The sequence below is a fragment of the Ochotona curzoniae genome, unplaced genomic scaffold, assembly GCF_017591425.1.
Source record: "Ochotona curzoniae isolate NIBS_2020 unplaced genomic scaffold, NIBS_Ocur_1.0 contig_4792, whole genome shotgun sequence".
Taxonomy (NCBI): domain Eukaryota; kingdom Metazoa; phylum Chordata; class Mammalia; order Lagomorpha; family Ochotonidae; genus Ochotona; species Ochotona curzoniae.
Window position 1 is genome coordinate 5,988,482 of NW_024466389.1, and position 19,154 is coordinate 6,007,635.

General features: G+C 51.0%; 1 protein-coding gene across 2 annotated transcripts in view; it reads right to left on the reverse strand.

The window, feature by feature from the left end:
- The window catches only part of MTOR (mechanistic target of rapamycin kinase), a 128,252-nt gene that overhangs the window by 18,012 nt on the left and 91,086 nt on the right, over positions 1 to 19,154 (reverse strand). For both annotated transcript variants that reach the window (XM_040987904.1, XM_040987905.1), the window contains exons 32-45: positions 18,387 to 18,502; positions 17,377 to 17,454; positions 17,077 to 17,184; positions 13,771 to 13,896; positions 13,559 to 13,690; positions 8,681 to 8,796; positions 7,829 to 7,946; positions 3,510 to 3,758; positions 2,891 to 2,991; positions 1,666 to 1,762; positions 1,292 to 1,390; positions 934 to 1,056; positions 593 to 775; positions 92 to 226 (exon numbers count right to left, since the gene is read on the reverse strand). In XM_040987904.1, the coding sequence (XP_040843838.1) occupies positions 92 to 226; positions 593 to 775; positions 934 to 1,056; positions 1,292 to 1,390; positions 1,666 to 1,762; positions 2,891 to 2,991; positions 3,510 to 3,758; positions 7,829 to 7,946; positions 8,681 to 8,796; positions 13,559 to 13,690; positions 13,771 to 13,896; positions 17,077 to 17,184; positions 17,377 to 17,454; positions 18,387 to 18,502 (1,781 nt within the window). The remainder of the gene's footprint in view (positions 1 to 91; positions 227 to 592; positions 776 to 933; positions 1,057 to 1,291; positions 1,391 to 1,665; positions 1,763 to 2,890; positions 2,992 to 3,509; positions 3,759 to 7,828; positions 7,947 to 8,680; positions 8,797 to 13,558; positions 13,691 to 13,770; positions 13,897 to 17,076; positions 17,185 to 17,376; positions 17,455 to 18,386; positions 18,503 to 19,154) is intronic.

Below are 19,154 nucleotides of genomic sequence, written 5' to 3' on the forward strand. Positions count from 1 at the left end.
CCAGAGTCTGCAGGTGAAGTACGACCAGCTGCTATGAAATGCTGCTCGGGCCTTCACACAGAACAGGCGGACTGGTGACAGAAGATTCTACCTGGGGCAGCTGCTTTGAGATTCGTCTGAACACGTGATAGTACAGGTCCCAGGCTTGGGTGAGGTCTTTGACATTCCCTGACTTCATGTACTTCCTGCACCACTCTTGGGCCTCCATTAAATCTCGGCCGTATGCCTGCAGGGGAAAGATGACAAGGAACATGGGAGATTTTAAGGTGTCCACTAAGCAAGGGGGCTAAATACCCAAGCAGACCATCCACATCCCTTAGGTGATGGCAACAGAAGCCGAGCACGTCTCTGGCCGAAGTTCTCAGCTCACTCTAAGGTTTATTAGCTAGGGGAAGCATCCGGGAGAGACAGAATGATCTCCGGAGGAACCTGGGATTTTGAGTTACAGTTTCAGGGGGGTTCTGACACTTGGTGACAAAATGCATTGTTGACGTTTCTTTATCCTGGAACCTCCACGGGTGAGCACTTTATTGTGGGAAAGGAGTCACACCGAAACCCCGAGTAATGTCCTTTCATGCTTTTTATTCCATACCTGATTAAAGGATGTTTCCTTCAGAGTCTGCGGGCCCCGTTCCATCATGGCATGTAGGGGTTCCAGTACTTCAAACATGCCTTTCACATTCCTCTCCCCAAAATACAAACGAGACGCCTCTTCCAGGCCTTCGTGCCACATCTCATGCCAGAGGATGGCCACTCGGATCAGCTCCTCACTCACCTGTTGAGGAAGAGAAGGAGGAGAGAAGGTCCAGGATAAACTACGCCCTGCAAGGTCTGTTGGCAAAGGATGGTGGGCCCGAGGGCATGCACCGCCGTCCTGGGGACCTGTGGCAGGTGGCTGTGCCAAGTGAAAGCCCATGCTGGCTCTGGACTCACCATCATGGCCTGCTGGACCAGGGTGTTGCTGTGTTCACACATATTCTTGAGAATCTTGTTGGCGGCATTGTGACGGGCTGTTGTAGTGGACTTGGAAGCCACAGTCAGCGGGTAGATGAGAGCCTGCGGCCAACACAGGAACACATGCAAAGGGTGACACAGGAAGGGTGATACAGCCACCAGGGTCTACCATAGGACTCTCTTTAGGAAGGCTGTGGGCCAGTGGGGCTACACGAACCACCCCGGGGCAGGTCAGAGCACTGGCCTCCCCTCCCTGCTCTTGTGCTGACAGCAGATTTAGCAAGGGTGAGCCTCAAACCAGGGATTTGAAGAGAAAGTGTGCGGGGTCTGCACGTACCTGGGGGTGGTACCGACCGATGTCTGTGAGGAGCTGGTGAATGAGCCGTCCCACCAAGGGCCTGGGCGTGTCAATCCTCGCAATGAGCTGAGGTATTACCTGGTGTGCAGAGAGACACAGCAGGCAAAGTGTGAGATGGAAACCACCCCAGTTATTCTTCTGGGCAAAGATGGACTTCCATAAACTATTTGATAGACACTGTCATCATTCCTGTCGGTTCTCTCAGAAAACCTGAAGGAAATAGGGAGTCTAAGATGGTGGGGCCAGGCCCTACCTCCTTACTGATCTCCAACACACACTGCCTTGCATGAATCAAAAGAAGACACACAGGAAAGAGAAATCTGGCCCAGTTGCCCCTCTGCCAGCACCCTCACCTGTAGCCAGGTGTCAATCTGGATTGCTTTCACCCCTTCCACTAAGGCTTCATTGACATCTGGCCAGTGGCCATAATCAAACCACAGGGTCAGGACTCTGGAAAAGAAAAATGAGCAAGTCACAGAATATCTGCTATCCCAAACATCCACACATTTTTATAATTTTTTTTTTAAGATTTATTTATTTTTATTGCAAAGTTAGATATGCTCGGAGGAGGAGAGACAGAGGGAAGATCTTCCATCCAATGTATCACTCCCCAAGTGACCACAATGGCCACAACTGAGCTGATCTGAAGCCAGGAGCCAGGAGCCCCTTCACGTCTCCCACATGGATGCAGGGTCCCAAGGCTTTGGGCTGTCCTCAACTGCTTTCTCAGGCCACAAGCAGGGAGCTGGATGGGAAGCAGAAGTGCTGGGATTAGAACCAGCGCCTATATGGGATCCCAGCACATGCAAGGAGAGGACTTTAGCCACTAGACCACTGCACCGGGCCCACATTTTTATAATCTTAAGATTTACAGGAAGATGGGCCTGGCACAGTGGGCTACCAGTTAAAGTCCTTGCTGTTGTGGCCACTTAGTGAGTGAATCAGTGGACAGGAAGTCTTCCTCTCTCTCTTCCTCTATTTTTGACTTTCCAATAAAAATAAATAAATCTTAAAAAAATCTTTAAAAAAAGATTCACAGAAAGAGAACTGATGGGGACTCTGATCAGGGCATCTCAAGTGCACTTGCTCTCGGCACTCCTTAGGCTCAGCAGGTGGCTGGGCAGAAGCAGAACATGAGGCATGTGCATGAATGAGGACCTTGCCCTCTATCAGATTGAGGGGTCACTGTGGTATACATCCTGACACTGAATGTACAAGACAGGAGAGCCTTTAGAGAATGCCTGATTTGCAGACCTACGGAAGACCAACCGGTCAGAGTGCCCCAAATGAAGCAGAGGTTGCCTCTGGTCCTGCTGCACTCTGGACTGACGAGCAGGTCACTCACTGGCTAAAATCTCCGCTGAAGTCAGGGGGACTTTACAATGTGGTCAACAGATGGGTTGATTTTCCCTCCACTTTGAACCACACATGAGAGTTCTCACGCTATCTCTTCTTTGTCACTCTAGCTTTCACCCAAGGTGGGGCTGTCACCTGTGACTCCCCAAGCTGCAGCAGAGGGCTGACTGCGTGCCCTCCCATTAACCCAGTGACTGGGTTCTTGTTCCGCTTCACTGATACCTGAGTGTGTCCTGGAGGTTGTTGCCTCGTGACAAGGAGATGGAACGGAAGAAGCCCTGGACAGCAGGGACAGTGTACATCAAGAGGGTTTTGGACAAATCCTGTTGGAACACGCATATGTTAGTGACACTCCAGCCTCAGCATCTCTGTGAAATGGGTCCTGTGTGTGGGTAGAGCCTACCTCACAGGGTGGGTGTGAATGTGGGAAAGCTGCTCACCAGCCCTGGCACTCGGCACGCACTGAACAACCACCAGTGGGACCCCAAGTGCACCCTGGGCTAGCTAACGAGGTCTCCTGCCCAAGGATCTCTGAACACCATTCTGACTGATGGTCCCAGGGGATCCCCAGGGCCTGCCCTGAGCAGACCCATAGATTGGGCATGTCCACACAGGGAGAGAATGGCTCAGCCGTGTGAACTCACTACAAGGGCCGCACTGTTCAGCTGTGGGGCTGCGGGAGCTGCGCAGACACCAACATGCACAGCACAGCATGCCCCGCAGGACAGGTGGGCAGTACGTTTTTGCTCTAGCCAGGACTCTGGACAAACCCTCAGTTCTTTCTGCAGCCTCAGAGAGCTGGTGTCCTGGCTGGCCCCTAGCGAGGGAGAGGGCAAGGTACCTCAGTGACCTTCTTCTGCAGAGGGGAGGGAGTGGGGCTGTTCTCCGTGCTCTCGGCCTCACTCTCACTGTTGCTGCCCTCAGTGCTGGTGGCCGCGGCGGCAGTGGCAGCTGTGGTGGCAGTTGTTGTAGCGTTCGTGATGTTGGCCCCGCTGGCATGGCGCAATTTCTTCTTCTCATCACGGGCTTGGTTTTGATGCTTGTAGTGCAGCACAGCTTCGAAGTTCATCACTGCCCACGCATGCCAGGCCTGGAGGGCGTGGGCAGCAAGAGTCAAGGCCAGACCCCAGGGCTGTGCTGACAGCAGCCAAGCTGGGGGAAGAGCTGGGACTGCCTCTTCTCTGTGGTCAGCAGAAGAAGGCTCTGCCTCTGTGAGACAGCCAGGGCAGTGGCAGAGTACACTGAGTTCCAGGTGCCGAGGCACTGGTGCAGCACTTCCAGGTCCGGGGTGACTGCTACGGGGAAGAGGCACAGCCACAGGGGGAAGTTTGGGGCCTGGTTTTGCAAAACCTTCACACCCTTGCAGGAGAGCTCGCACTGTGCCCTCTGCCAGTGGAGGCCACGAAGAAATGGACAGTGGGAGTCCCGAGGAGTTGAGAGCCTTACGGAAAAGGGGAACTTGGACTGTTGGAATGGGCCTTCAAGGCAGCTATAGATGGGAATAAGCTGCAGAAGGGAACAAGAGTGGGCAGCAGGAAGGACCGACTGGGTGGGAAGAAACTGATGACATATGCTTCCCCGGATGACAGGGGAAGAACATGCAGGGCGAGCAGACAGTGTCCACAGGAATCAAGCCAATGGACCTGAGCAGCTTGGGGCACACACAGCAGAGCAGAGAGGGGGAAGCTGGCAAAAAAAGGCTGGAGGCAGATGACAGGATGGCAGGCATGCTGTGCCAAGCAGGTCCATGTCTGCTTTCAGAGAAATGGAACTGCACCAAGTTTTAAAATGCTTGGAACACAGGGACAGCTGTGGTATAGCTGGTTAAGCTGGTGTGTATTATGTGGGCATCCCATATGGGTGCCAGTTCAAGTCCTAGCTGCTCTACTTCTGATCCAGTTAATGTGCGTGCGAAAGCAGAAAAAGATGACCCAAGTGCTTGAAATCCTGCATCCATGTGGGAGACCCGGATGAAGCACCTGGCTTTGGCCTGGCCCAGCTCTGGCCTTTGTGGCTATTTAGGGAATGAACCAATGGATAGAAGATCTCTTTGTCTTTCCCTCTCTCTGTAATGCTGACTTTCAAATAAATAAACGTTTAAAATCACAATTGGTAGAGTAGAGGCGTGTGCAGGCAGCCAGTGCTTCCCGTCCTTCACAGAAGTCACGGTGAAGGTCACATGACAGCGGACCAGGGAAGATACGGAGAGCGGAGCAGCCTGACGGAGCGAGAGCCTCCTCTGCCTGCCTGGCCCCCACATGGGGCCCACGGCCTGCAAAGAGGCAGGCCCAGCAGCAGATGGCGGCAAGCAGTTTCTGCGTTTATTTGGATAACGGAGAGCTCCTCATGTCCCTAAGGCTTGGAGCTATGGTTACTTTTGAGCATATCATTCCCTGGGAGACAGAACTGGATTTGGGACATGGTCACTTGGCCACGCTAGCAGGATATCAAGCAATCTACTACTAATTGGACTTTCTGGAGAGTTGGGAAATTCCTGTGTCCCTTGCTAAAAGCCTTTAGCCTCGAGGCGCCCATTTTCCCACTGGGGCAGCTCTGACTGACCGACGCTTACTTGGTGAGTCAAACTTCCATGGTGACTCACGATGTCTTTTTACACCTTCACTTATCTAACAGACACCTGCTCCATGTCCACCACGCAGCGGGCACCAATCTGGGGTTACGGTGAAGAAGACAGGAAATCTTGGCAGGCATACAGGGCTAAAAGATTGCCAGCAGAAGGAACAAGACAAAACAAAACACCAAGGAACCCACATTATGGTAGGAAATGCTTAAAAAAAAAAGCTTTCTTCACTTTTTACTTCAAGGTCAGCGATAGAGAGGGAAAGACAAAGATCTTCCATCTGCTAGTTCAGTTCCCAAATGGATGCAATGGCCACTGGGCCAATCTGGGAGTCATGAGCTACTTCTGGGTCTCCCACAAGGGTGCAGGGGTCGAAGGCCTCGGGCCATCCTCTGCTGCTTTCCTAAGCCACCAGCAGGAAGCTGGATTAGAAATGAAACAACTGGGGCCCAGCACAATAGCCTAGCAGCTGAAGTCCTCACCTTGAACATGCCAGGATCCCAGATGGGCTCCAGTTCTAGTCCTGGCAGTCCCGCTTCCCATCCAGCTCCAGCTTGTGGTCTGGGAAAGCAGTCGAGGACAACCCAAAGCCTTGGGACTCTGCATCCACGTGGGAGACCCGGAAGAGACTTTGGGCTCCTGGCTTCGGATTGGCACAGCTACAGCCGCTGCAGCCTCTTAGGGAATGAATCAGTGGATGGAAGATCTTCCTCTCTGGATATCTGACTTTCTAATAATAAAAATAAATCTTAAAAAAAAAAAAAAAAAGAAATGGAGCAACTGGGATTAGAACGGGTTTCCATACAGAATGCCAGTGCTGCACGAGGGGGGGGGATTAGCCCGCTACACCACTGTGCTGACCTCTAGGAAATGCTTTTTAAAAATGAAAACTAGGGCCTGGCAGTCTAGTGGCTAAAGTCCTCGCCTTGCACGCCTGGAATCCCATATTGGTTCATATGGGCTGCTCCACTTTTCTTGCAGCTCCTTGCCTGTGGCCTGGGAAAGCAGTCGAGGACAGCCCAAAGCCTTGGGACCCTGCACCTGTGAGGGATACCTGGAAGCTCCTGGCTCCTTGCTCCTCGCTTTGGACTGGCTTAACTTCAGCCGATGTGGCTACTTGGGGAGTGAACCAGTGGATGGAAGACCTTTCTCTCTGTTTCTCCTTCACTCTGTAAATGTGACTTTCCAAATAAATCTTTTCTTCTTATTTATTTATTTATTTTTTAATGAAAAGTAGTAAGTAGCAGGTTGAGTGACTGCCTGCGACATTGTCATCCTATATGAATTCCTGTTTGTATCCCAGGTGCTCCACCTCCGGTGCAGCTCCCTGCTAACGGCCCGGGAAAAGCAGCACAGGAGGGTTCAGTGCTTAGGCCGCTGCCACCACATGGGAGGTCCAGATGTCGGCCTCCTGGTAGCCATCTGCAGAGAGAATTAGCAGATGGAATATTTGTTCCTTCTTCTAACACTTCCTCTCAAATAAACAAATCTGTAAAATAAAACAAAAACCTCTAAAACTAGTTTCAGATCCCCGTTTGGGACTAAAGCTGACTTAAGTAACTCTGAAAGCGAACAGTTCTGCCTCGTCAGGGCTCAGCTAATCAAGGCTTGACTGGACAGTTAGCACCTCTGGACAGGCGCTGGGCCTTTTCCGCATCAGATACAGCGTGCTTACTAAATGAGGGTAAACTTGATTGTGAACGCACCTGCGGTTTTCAGAGGGATTAAGTCACCAAGCGCTAGCCAGTGTAGAGGCACTGGAAAAGAAACCGACGACATACGCTACATCAAGCAGCTGTCACCAGACGCCACTCACCAAATACACTAAGAGAGGAGAGTGCGTGTGCTCACTGAAGACACATGCCTGCCAGAGCCAGCCTTGCACCAACCATGTCTGCTCTACATGACCTAACTCTTCATCGTTTTGAAAAGATGTTGCTCAAACACTTAAAAAACAAAGAAAACTAAACTCCTAGCTGAGGGCCTGGCACAGTAGCCAAGTGGCTGAAGTCCTTGTTTTGCATGCACCACAATCCCATATGGGCATTGGTTCTAATCCCGGCAGCCCTGCTTCCCATCTAGATCCCTGTTTGTGGCCTGGGAAGGCAGTTGAGGACGGCCCAAAGCTTTGTGCAGAAGACTTGGAGGAAGTCCCTGAACTCCTGGCATCAAATCGGTGCAGCTCTGGCTGTAGTGGCCACTTGGGGAGTGAAGATCTTCCTCTCTGTCCTTCCTCCTCTCTGTATAGCTGACTTTCCAATAAAAATAATTAAATCGTGAAAATAAAAATTCCTAGTTGAGAAGCAAGCAGGGATGGAAATCAGAGAGAAACCGGGCAGGGACTGGTGGCCCAAGGAAGGACAGCACTGCAGAGAGGAACCCTGTGTTGAGACGCTGCCGGAGGCTGGCACTGAGGCTCAGCAACAGGTCAGCCCTCCATGTCCCCTACAGCAGCGGCGCAGCACACACTCTGCCAACCAAGGTTTTTCCAACACAGACATTCTCCACGGGAGAGGCAAGCTCCTGGCCTGGGCCTGACATAGAGGAAGGCCACAGCTACGTGCGGGCTGGTGCCTCACCTTGTACCAGCTGCGGTCGTGCTCCGTGGCGGCACTGTAGTACTGCAGCACTTTGGGGATGGTGCTCTCGTTGATGCCCTGCAGGTTCAGCTGCCACTCTCCAAGCTTCAGGAAACAGCTGCAAAGAAAGAACCCAAGCCTGTGTCGCTGTGGAATCCAAAGGCCTTCCTGGTGTCCACTGCTCCCAGGCAGCCACAGGAGGGAACCAGCAGAACTGTCAGTGGCACAGCAGGAGTGCGACAGGCTCTGGGAAAGCCTTCTAAGGTATCATCTCTTTCATTTCGACCCCTCAAGGTCAGGTAGACCATTCCAGGCCAAGCCCATTTTGGTGGGTCACAGTCACTGTGAACTGTTTTTCTTGCTGATTGCTGTATGGCTTCTCCTTTCCCGTCCCCTCCATTCTTTCTCTACCGTTTACTGACCACTGTTGTATTGCAGGCAGCCTGGAATGCCTGACATTGTATGTTCTCCGCACCATCCTCACATCCTCACTCCAAGTTACACCGCCTTTGGAGACGGGAACCCTAACTATGTCTTCTAGAGGATAAGGAAACGGAGGCACTGAGAGGTTCAGCAAGTTCTTTAGAGTCGCACATCTAATTACCAGCTTCTTTGGGGTTTGGAAACAAGATCAAGAAGAACACGTGGGTGTGCTCAGGCTGCTGAGGTTTGGGGAAAGGAGGGCCGAGTCTCTGGGCAGCATAATATCCATGGCTGCCGGGTCCCCAGGAAGGAGGAGAGAGAGATGCCAGCCACCAGCTGTCCAGGCAGCCTGGCCTTGTCCCCCCGTGCAGGGGCCTCTGGGAGGGCTGGGATGTGGCTGGCCCAGAGCGGGGGTCATGGGAACCTCACCGGGCCATGAGCTTGTGCAGTTCTTGCTTGTGCTGCTGGTCCTCAGTAGCAATGGCGTGCTGAGCCTGCTGCTGCATTGTCTGCACGAAGTGCTGCATGTGCTGGAAGGCATCGATCTGCGGCAAAGACACAGAGAGCCACTTAACATGCGCTCCAACCTCACAGGAAAGAAACTGCTACTCGTCGGACAGGATGCTCGGTCAACCCACCCCCAAATGAAAAGACCCAGCACTCAGCTAAGGACCCCACAAGACAGGGGTCCAGGGCACGGAGCTGGCAGGGGACTGTGTTTCTCATGAAGATTACCAGTTTACTCAAGCCTTAGTTCTCCTTTGCCAACTACAGTTCCCAGCTTACGTAAGCCTTGGGAACGTTCCACGTCTTGTTACCCTGAAAAACAACTCTTTACTTCACTATGAACACACTGCCCCGGGGGAAATCGTGCTTATGGGGAATAGTTTCAGGCTAATGAGACTTCAGTAGCTGTTTACAACACCACAGTACCTTGGACACCACAGCCTAATGAAAAACCACAGATTTAAACCCAGATAAAACCCTCAATAAGAATGCAGGGCAGTGGGGTGAGGGAACCTCTTGAACCCTGAGTTGAGGGAGTAGGCACCGTTGAACTCAGCAGCTTGGGAGCCATGTGCTTGGCACACCCCCCGGGGAGACAGACTCACTTACACAAGCCCGGGGTAGCGGTGTTAGGATCGGAGAAGTGAACCAGGAAAGGGCAGACACAGTTGCACAAAGTGGGGGGCACGCTGCACTGCCCCGTGTTTTCCTGACTGTCATGCATGTCGTTTGTAAAGCGTTTCCAGGAAGGAGATGGGGAAAGGTTACAGGCATCAAAGCTCAAACGGGAAATGAAACAACCGAAATCTACTAACATAGGGAGGAAGAAAACCTATAAGAGAATCTACAAAGACACTGTGTTCTCTGTCGCAGAAAAGGAGGAAGAAAAATCCACACCTTAAATAAATTACAGGCCTTTGTACAGCAAATTATACCTGAGGCTCTTGTTTGTTTCGTTTTTAGATGAAAGCAAATTAGTGATGATGACCTTGAAGAAAAACAGAACTCTCCCAGCTTTGGGGTCATGCTCAACCTCAGGTTCAACAGGAGGAATTAATTAACATCAACAGATAGGGTTAAATCCAGAGCCAGGATAACAATGAGGAACAAGTGATTTGGCAGCCAAACCATGCATGAAGGCTGGGAAGACACACAGACGTCCCCCCAGTGAACAAGACACCTGTCTCTTAGACACCTGCCTTCCCAGCGCACCACAACTCACTGATGACTTTGACAAATGAATTCCGTTAGCATCTCACTCCTGGGAAGTGATAAAATGTTCCTTCAGCTTTTCCACCTACGTTGGCCAGACTTAAATCTGATGTTTTGCAAATGAACTGAGAGGCAGTACTGAAGAGATAGAACACTGGTGGTGGATCACTCGGCACAGTGTGTGTGTGTGTGTGTGTGTGTACACCAGATGCTAAGTCTAGTGTGCCCGACAATGCAGGCCCAGAGTTCAAGCTCTTTCTGGTGCACTTCAGGGGTTGAATGCAAAAAACAAACAAAAAACCTTAAACCAGGGAGCTTTGGTATTAGTTCGGATCAGTTTACTCAATCTGAGACTCTATCCAATAGCAAAGGTAATTTATTTTCCAGGAACAGAAAACACGGTAAAGGAAAAACTTTCTTGCACTCTCAATAATCAAGTGGGAAAAAGCGATTGATTTATTCTCTCTCTCAGCCCACCACAGGCCAGGCCAACAGAGTGCAGGCTGGGCGCAGTTCCCAGTTCCTGCCTGCCTGGGTGATCTGTAGTGCAGAATGTCGTCCCCGGCCCAGGGAAATCTCACCGAAGGCCAAGCCTGGCTCTGGATGGCTGGAGCGTCTCCCATCCCACGGGCTCCTAGTCCCGATGCCTTCCTGCACATGGGCACTGTCCTTTCTCATAGGCTCTCGGGTGTAGCAGGTGAAATGAGTGTACCACCCTGTCAGAGCAACTGGCTCTAGGCTGGTCCTGGGCCACAGCGGATGAAGCCACTGCCTGCAGGATTGGTGTCCCATATGGGTGCCACTTCGAGTACTGGCTGCTCTGCTTCCAGTCTGGCTCTGCGCTGATGGGCCTGGGAAAGCAGGAGAGAATGGCTCAAGTGCTTCGGCTCCTGCACTCATGTGGGAGACTAAAAAGAAACTCCTGGCTCCTGGCATCAGAATGTACCAGCCCCAGCTGCTGCAGCCATCTGCAGAGTGAACCAATGAATGGAAGATTTTTTCTGTCTCTCCCTCTCTCTTATTTCTGCCTTTCAAATAAATGAATAAATCTTAAAAAAAAAAAAAGAGGAGTTGGTGTGGTGTTGTAAGTGAAGCCTCATCACAGTGCTGGCATCGACATGGCTGTTGGTTTGAGTCCTGGCTGCTTCCAAGTCATCAGGCCCCAGCACCCATGTGATAGACCTGGCTTCAGATCAGCCCAGTTCTGGCCACTGGGGTCATTTGGAGAGACCTCTCTGTCTCTCTCTCTCTCTGCCCTCTTTGTAAAGATTAATTATTTTTTTAATCTGAAAAGCAGATTTACAGGGAGAAGGACAAAGAGAGGGAAAGAGACAGACAGAGGATCTTCCATCCACTTGCTCATCCTTCAAATGGCTGCAATGGCCAGCGTTGGGCTGATCTTAAGTCAGGAACTAGGAGCTTCTTCTGGGTCTTCCACCTGGGTGCAGGGGCCAAGGACTTGAGCTGTCCTCTGTTGCCTTCGCAGGCCCTAAAGTTGGGTGGGAAGTGGATCAGCTAGGAGAAAAATCAGCACCCACGTGGAATGCTGGTGCTGCAGGCTGAGTATCAGCTTGCTGCTAAGTCACCATGCCAGCAGCCCTCATCACCCCACCCCTTAACAGCCTTTCAAATAAACAAATAAATAAATAAATCTTCAAAAAGAGGGTCCAGTATTGTTGAGCAGTAGATTAAGCTTCTGCCTGCAGAGCCAGGATTCCCATGATGGCAGCGTTCAAGTCCCAGCTGTTCCCTTCCATCCGTCTGCCTGCTACTGTGCCTGGTAAGCAGTGCCAGATGGCCCAGGTGGGAGACCAGGAAGAAGTTCTAGGCTCCTAGCTTCACACTGGCCCAGTTCTGGCCCTTGAAGTGATTGTGGGAGTGAACCAGTAAATGGGAGCTCTCTCTGTACTTTCTCTGTAGCTTTGCCATTCAAATCAAGATAAATAAATCTTAAAAAAAAAAAAAAGAAAAGAAAGAAAGAAAGAAAAAAAGTGACTGGCTCAGCAGCACGCATAATGAGTAGCTGGCTTTCTCTGCGCAGCTCCTGAACTGTGCAGCATGAATCTCCGGCTCTGGGCTTCAAATCCAAGCACCTAACTTGACACGGATTTCTAAGTATTTAATTCCAGCAGAATGCGGGCCAGTCCTCTGCAGAGAAGCTGGGCTGTGATTAGATGCTGAAAGAAATCATGTTGGGCTGGAATATTACCAAAAGGCTTTCTTCCGCTTGCCTATGGCAGGATAGTAACAGTCTTGGAGACCTCGCTAAGGAAGGAAACCAGACTGCATTCAGACCCAGCACCTTCTGGTTTTCTCATTTGCCTGGAAGAGGTCAGGTTTTGAATCAGAAATGCTGTGGTCTGGGAGCCTACCACAGATCCAAAGACAAAGCAAAACAACAAACGCAAATTCACCAAATCACATGTTGGGAGAAAGAAGCCTGGGTGCTCAGCATCGAGGTCGAATCCCGCAGAAGGCAGTGCCTGCCTGTGCACAGCTGCAGACCCCGCTCCCGGGGCCACGCACCATCACCTGGCAGCGGCAGAAGGCAGTGCCTGCCTGTGCACAGCTGCAGACCCTGCTCCCGGGGCCACGCACCATCACCTGGCAGCAGAAGGCAGTGCCTGCTTGTGTGCGGAGCAGACCTCGCTCCTGGGGCCACACACCATCACCTGGCAGCAGAAGGCAGTGCCTGCTTGTGTGCGGAGCAGACCCCGCTCCTGGGGCCACGCACCATCACCTGGCAGCAGAAGGCAGTGCCTGGCTGTGTGCGGCTGCAGACCCTGCTCCTGGAAGGGTCCCTGCAGAAGGCAGCTTCCAGGTGACACCCAAGGCCTTCTCAGGACCCTTTCATCAGACACAAACTTTTTTTAATCAGAACTTTACAACCAGGGCTCTAATAGGTGCTGGAATTCACTCCTTTCTCAATTCGGGATCCACTGTGGGAGCCCCAGTACAGAGGAAGAGAAGCCCTGGTCATCCTTTTTGGTAAGGAGAGAAAGCAGAGAGCCAAAGGAGGCGCTGATTTTGTCTCCGGGGTCTACTTTTTGTTAGTCACCATCATCACACAAGCAGATTATTTAAAAAATAAAAAACCTACAATACTAGCAGTCACATCTATTGTTTAATGGCTTGCCTGTGAAGAAAGAGGAGTTCCCACTGGCCTCAAGATTCCAGCAACACACCCTGTGGGCTTGCTTTTGAGTCCAAACTGATGATGGCAAAGGAGACTAGAAGTCTGTCAAAACCAAACTGCTCTTGTTTGAAACATACGTGTTGTCACAAACACGCAGTTCTTGTATAGGACAGCCAGCCCATCTTCCGGTAGTCAGAAATTGTGCTTTTCATATCTTAGCACTCTGTGGATTAACTGATGTCTCTCCCTGCTCTGACCAATGGAATACATGCACCTCAGCTAGGATTCTCTGTGTGGATGGTAGCCTAGGAGCTTTGGAACACGAAGGAACTCCCCGCCATGGAGGGATTCTAGACAGACCCACTGTGTCCAGTGTGGGCTTTCAGAAAGTCGCGAGAGGCAGGCCAGGTGAGCATTCTGCAGTGACCCCCTGGACGATGGACACAGCTCACCTTACGGGAGCTCTTCCACATGTTCTTCATGTAGGCATAGGTCACCTGCGGGTGGACGGTTGGCAGAGGATGGTCAAGCTGGCGAGACGGATCAACTCCCAGAAGCAACACTAGGGTCTTATGTGCAAGAGCCTTGAAAAGAAGAGAAATCAGGTCACAAAGGGAAGCAGAGCAGCAGCACCGGCCTCCTGCCTCAGCGGCGGGCTACTCACCAGCCTGCCGCTCTTGCCACACAGGCTTGCGTACTTGAGCCACGTTCTCATGTCTTCGTGAGGGTTGACCACAAGGGACCGCACCATGAGGATTTTCTGCCAGTCCTCTACGATACGCTGGCAGCCCTAGAATGGTCAGCAATGAGGGTTAGGCACATTCTCTGCTGTCTCTTCACTTCCTCAAGCAACAGAGAAACCCACCCTACAGCAAAAGAGGAGATTCGATGATACAACCTAAACTTTTCCACACTAGGGATGCCATTCAAGAGAGCGGGGGAGGAGAGGTCTGGAGCTGAAGCCCTGGCTCTGCCATTTACCGTTTATGTGACAGTGGGCAATCTACATAACATTTTTTTCTTAAAATGCTTTAAAACTTTTTTTTTTTTCTGGAAAGACAGAGTTAAGAAAGAAGGAGAGACAGAAAGAGAGAGATTTTCCACCTACTGGTTCACTCCTCAAACGGCCACAATAGCCAGACCTGGACCGAAACTGGAAACAAGAAGTTTCTACCTGGTCTCTCACAAGAGTGAGACGGCTCTGGGCATCCTCCACTGCTTTCCTAGGCCATTAGCAGGGAGCTGGATGGGAAGCAAAGCAGTTGAGACTTCAACCAGTACCCACATATCATCTCAGGACTGTAGCAGAGGATTAGCTTGCTGTGCCACAGCGCTGGCCCCCAGTTATTTCAATTTCTTTTGTGGATTATAAGTAAGTCATTTCTAAATCTTTAGTGTTAGGCTTCAGCCTCTCTGGTTGAAGATGACCATCAGTGACGACAGAAACTATACCGATATCATTCAAAACTAAAAAAACCAAAAGCAGCTTATACATTTAACACTTCCGAATGCTGTGAAATGTAAGTTGGGAGCAATTATGTTCCTGAGTTGTTAAGCCTGAACCTGACTTCCAGGGGCATGTGAACTGGCCGCCTTGGATGCCTTCTTAATTTCCACATTTCTGATCAGAGACTACAAATGGAAAGGGGAAAAGCTTCATTAGTTTACACATACGAGCTCCTTATAATTAAACAAAGGAGCAAATTAATCACTATCAAAGAGCTGAGCTAGTTTTATATCAAATGACTGAATTTCTTTCCCATCCTCACTGGCAAGGAGTCAGACCGGAGGAGTGGTGAGGCTCCTGCCATCTGGTCTCCACGGGTGAATTCTGCAAACCCACAGAGCCGCCCTCTGGAAATTTCACTTAGAAACCGAGCAGCAATGAGCCTGGGCTTCTGACCATGATGGGCTGCAGCCTGAGCCTGCCCATGGGACTCAAGGTCAGAGAAGAGCCAGCGCGGGCCAGCTGACCTCTCCACCCCATCCTGCGGGAGGTTCCTGGGTGGGGATTTCAATTGAGATGACTTGACCACAAATGGCCCTGGGCCAGCCTAGGCAGTTCATTGAGTGCGTGGGCAGGGAGCCATCCACACAGAGCCAGATTTCCACCACAATGTAGTGCTTTATTTGCAGGCCCTGGACGATATTTTTCCATCCCATTAAGTGTGACAATAATGACTTGGAAAGTTAGAAAAATAGAAAAAAGTACACTGAGTGACTGTTTTAGAAAAACAGAAAAAAGAACACTGAGTGGTTGTTTTGCTTATTTCTCATCAATGGGTAGTTTTTAGTTGTTCCCAGATGCTGAAACAATTTAGGCCACAGCCATCTTGGCGCCCCAACACAGGTAAGTCTCTCAGGCTGAAAGTGATGACGGGGTGCTGGGGAATTCAGACATGGGCCTGCCCTCCTGAGCACTCACTCAACCCATTACCCGTCCAAGTCTCTACTTGGATTAAGTCCCACTTGTCAGACTGTCAGAAGAGTCATCAGGTCTCTGACTGATTGGGAACCTCTTCAACCTGTAACAGCCACTCAAAAAATCCAGGTTGTGCTTAAGCCAGGAGAAAGGCTCAGTGTTTGAATTTCTTTCTGTGCCCAGTAGACAATTTTCCATCAAAACACAGACTGGGCATCTCATGATTACTAATAAAACATGTAGAAGAACTGTATGTGCTCACTCCAGAGCCACGAACGAATGCATTCACAGACGTCTGCCCCTTTGCTATGGCCTTTCCAACTCAGGGGAATGTGGCCCGAGCCTGCTAGGGCCGAATGGAGCTGGGAGTCAAAAAGTTCTCTTCCGGCCTTATGAAAGTCTGGAAGCACAGATCTCAAACGGCCTACTAGAGAACCGAAATAGGCACAGAGCTGGCCAAGAGGAAACGGATCATAACTGCAAGGCCAACTGTGAAGAGCATGGAGACGAGCGGTTCTCCCTCCTGCCCATTCACAGAAGAGGGGAGCCAGCTGCCCTCTCCAAGAACACCAGAGACGGCTAACTCCCACTTCTAGAACTGACATCTGCTTGGGCTATGGTGACCAGAAGGCTACAATGAAAATGATGGAAGACTTGCAAAGGGTTCTGTTTAAATGCAAACTGCAGTGAGAAGTGTTCGATTCTACCCCAGGGAACAGCAGACAGCAGGAGGCGGTGATGAGAACACCTGGCAACATGTTTTAAAACAACTGGATGTGGGGCCAGGGCAACGGCTTAACTGGCTAGTGCTCTGCTTGCAAGTGTAAGCATCCCATACGGTGATAATTCAAGTCCAGGTTGCTCCACTTCCAATCTAGCTCCCTGCTTGTGGTCCGGGAAGGCAGCAGAGGATGGCTCTAAACCTTGGGATACTGCACAGGCATGGGAGACCTGGCTTCAGATCGGCTCATCTCCAGTAATTGTGGTCATTTGGGGAGTGAATCAGCAGGTGGACACTCTGTCTTTTCTTGTCCTGTAAATCTGTTTTTCCAATAAAAATAAATAAATCTTAAAAAAATAGCTGGACGTGGGGGTGGGTGCATGAATGTGTTTGGAGCAGGGATTCTGTGTTGGCTGCCCTGGAATCATGCAGGGGGCCTGAAAGACAGATTCTGAGTCTACCCCATATATTTTCACTGGTCCGGAAGTGGCCTCAGCATCAGCCTTCCAGGAGAAGCTCTCGTGCCGCTAACCTAAGGCTGAGAATCACTGACTGTGAGGTTATTGATTTTCATTGGCTGGTCATCAGTGCTAATTTCTTCCATCCCTCTTTTCTTTCCTTCCTTTCTTAATCATAAAAAATTATATTTTTCCTTATCCTAGAGAAGAGAAAATCTGGAAAATCAGCTGTTCTCTCTCCACTGGAGCTCAGGCCAAGGGCAAGTGTTGGGTCTGGTGGGCCAGCGCCGAGCACCGGAAGGACACAGGCACAGCATGCCTAGTGCAGCGGGGGCGCCATGCTCAGCCGCGGCCCTCGACCAGCCTCACCTGCAGTCGCTCCCACCAGATCTGGCGGATGATCTCCTGTCGCTCGGGGACAAGTTTGTACTGGATAACCTCCTCCAGCTCAGACAGCATGTGGCAAGAAACCATGGCCTGATGGAAGCAAAACACATTCCAACCCAATTACTGCATGAACAATCCAGAAGACAGGATTAACTTCACTCTTCCCTTCCGGTGTCAGGGTCTCTGCTGACCCGAGAAAATGGGCACATTCCCAATAGCAGTCTGAGACAAAGAACTGAAAGATGCTTCAAAACCAACAAGGCCAGAGTACGTGACACTCACCCCGTACGCTCGGCTGTAGCTTTCCCCTGCCATGGCGGTCAGTTCTGCATCCAGCAGATCCCTGGCCTTGTCAATGCACTAGGAGAGAAACAGAACCCTGGGCCCGAGCTCCAGACTTGCCAAGGACTTGCAAACGTTATTTTCTCTCTAATTTCAGAAAACTTCACAGGAGATAAGCAAACAAGCTGTTCCCAGATCTGAACAGTGAGTGAAAAGTACTATCCAATTTTTCACTAACAGAAACATTTGGCAGCTAAAAGCCTGACACCTAAGGCCATGGCCACAGCCTAGGGTGGCCACAGGGAGAGCGACAGGTGCAGTGCAGCAGCAGGCTGTGGCCCAAAGCTCAGGACACCCTTGGGGTTCTGCCTTCCTTCACTTGCCTTTGCTGGGCTTGCACGCACATACAGAAGCTCTCTGAAATCTGCAGGGATCTCTCAGCCTTGGAGTTTGACAGGGATGACCTTATCATGCAAATCAGAGCCCAGGGGATGCCAGAGGATAGCAATATGAGCCTTGTAGGGCCATCAGTTAAAAGTCTGCCCTGTGCTCTTGTGCATGCTTCGGGTTAATTACTGTGTCCCCATCTCTGTGGGGGTCAGATGAGTCACCCACCAACCACCTCCTCCAAGACAGCGTCACATTGTGATTCCACTGTCCTTGCATTCTGCACACAGCACCTGCCCCTGTGGACAGTAAACAATGTGGCCACTCTGCTGTGGCCTGGAGAGCCCTGTGGCACCCAGATTCCTGAATCCTCCCTTGGCGAAACTCCTGGCTTCTCTCTGCAATAACAAACCTTGCTAAGGCAAGGTGACAAAAGGAAGCAACGATGACCCAAGAAGCAAATTCCTAAAGCAAGCACAGTGAGAGCTGTTACTGAGTATGGCAGGAGCTCACAGAATCAAGTCAATACAGTCCCAGAGCTGAAGGACAACTGCCTACTGACCAAGCTCCTATGTAGGCTACCTTTTCCTTCCTGGAAGGTCTGGGGACACGGAGGTTTTTACCTGTTGGGCCAATGAGAAGAGGTCCTGATGCAACGCCAGCACGGCTCTGTAGAATGCGCCATCATGGGTGTCCCGAGGGATCATGCAGGTGTACTCCTCCATGCTGTCCCACTGGCCTAGGCGCACACACACAGAGACAGGCAACACGGCGTCAGGGTCAGCTGCCTGAGACAGTAGCAGTGTCTCCCACAGGCCTTGCTGCTATCCCTCTTCTTAGCTTAGGGTACCCGTTGCACCTTCCCACACATGCGGGAGTTGACCTCACAAGGTCCCACCTGTCTTCCTGACATAGGACTCTTTGCTGCTCCCAGGAACCCCATGAGAGATGTGAGGAACACACAAGTACAAACACATAGTCAGCCTGCAGGTGGCACACGACCTAGGTGGCTCTCCAACTGCCGGCAGTGACACAGGGCTTTAGCCCTCAGCAGGGAAGCACCTTAGGGTTCGGTGGTACATAAGCAAATCAGATTTTCCTCAAACAACTGGAAATGGCCATTACACAGGCAGAGGACAGGAGCAGACAAATAGCCTGTCCACATTACTAGCAGTATCTGTGCCTCAGGAGGCAGATCAATATTTTAAAGGGTTCTGTTAGAAGAGAGAGATGGGTTAGGTCACAGTGTGGTGGTCTCAATCATGCCAGCTGGGGAAAACAGCTGCATCCGGGAAGAGACATGCGCCTCCCCTGGTGGGCAGGGTGTGCTTCGTATGCCAGGATTTCCGAGACCATCTGCAGAAAAGATATCAGCTTCATTAGCTGCAAAC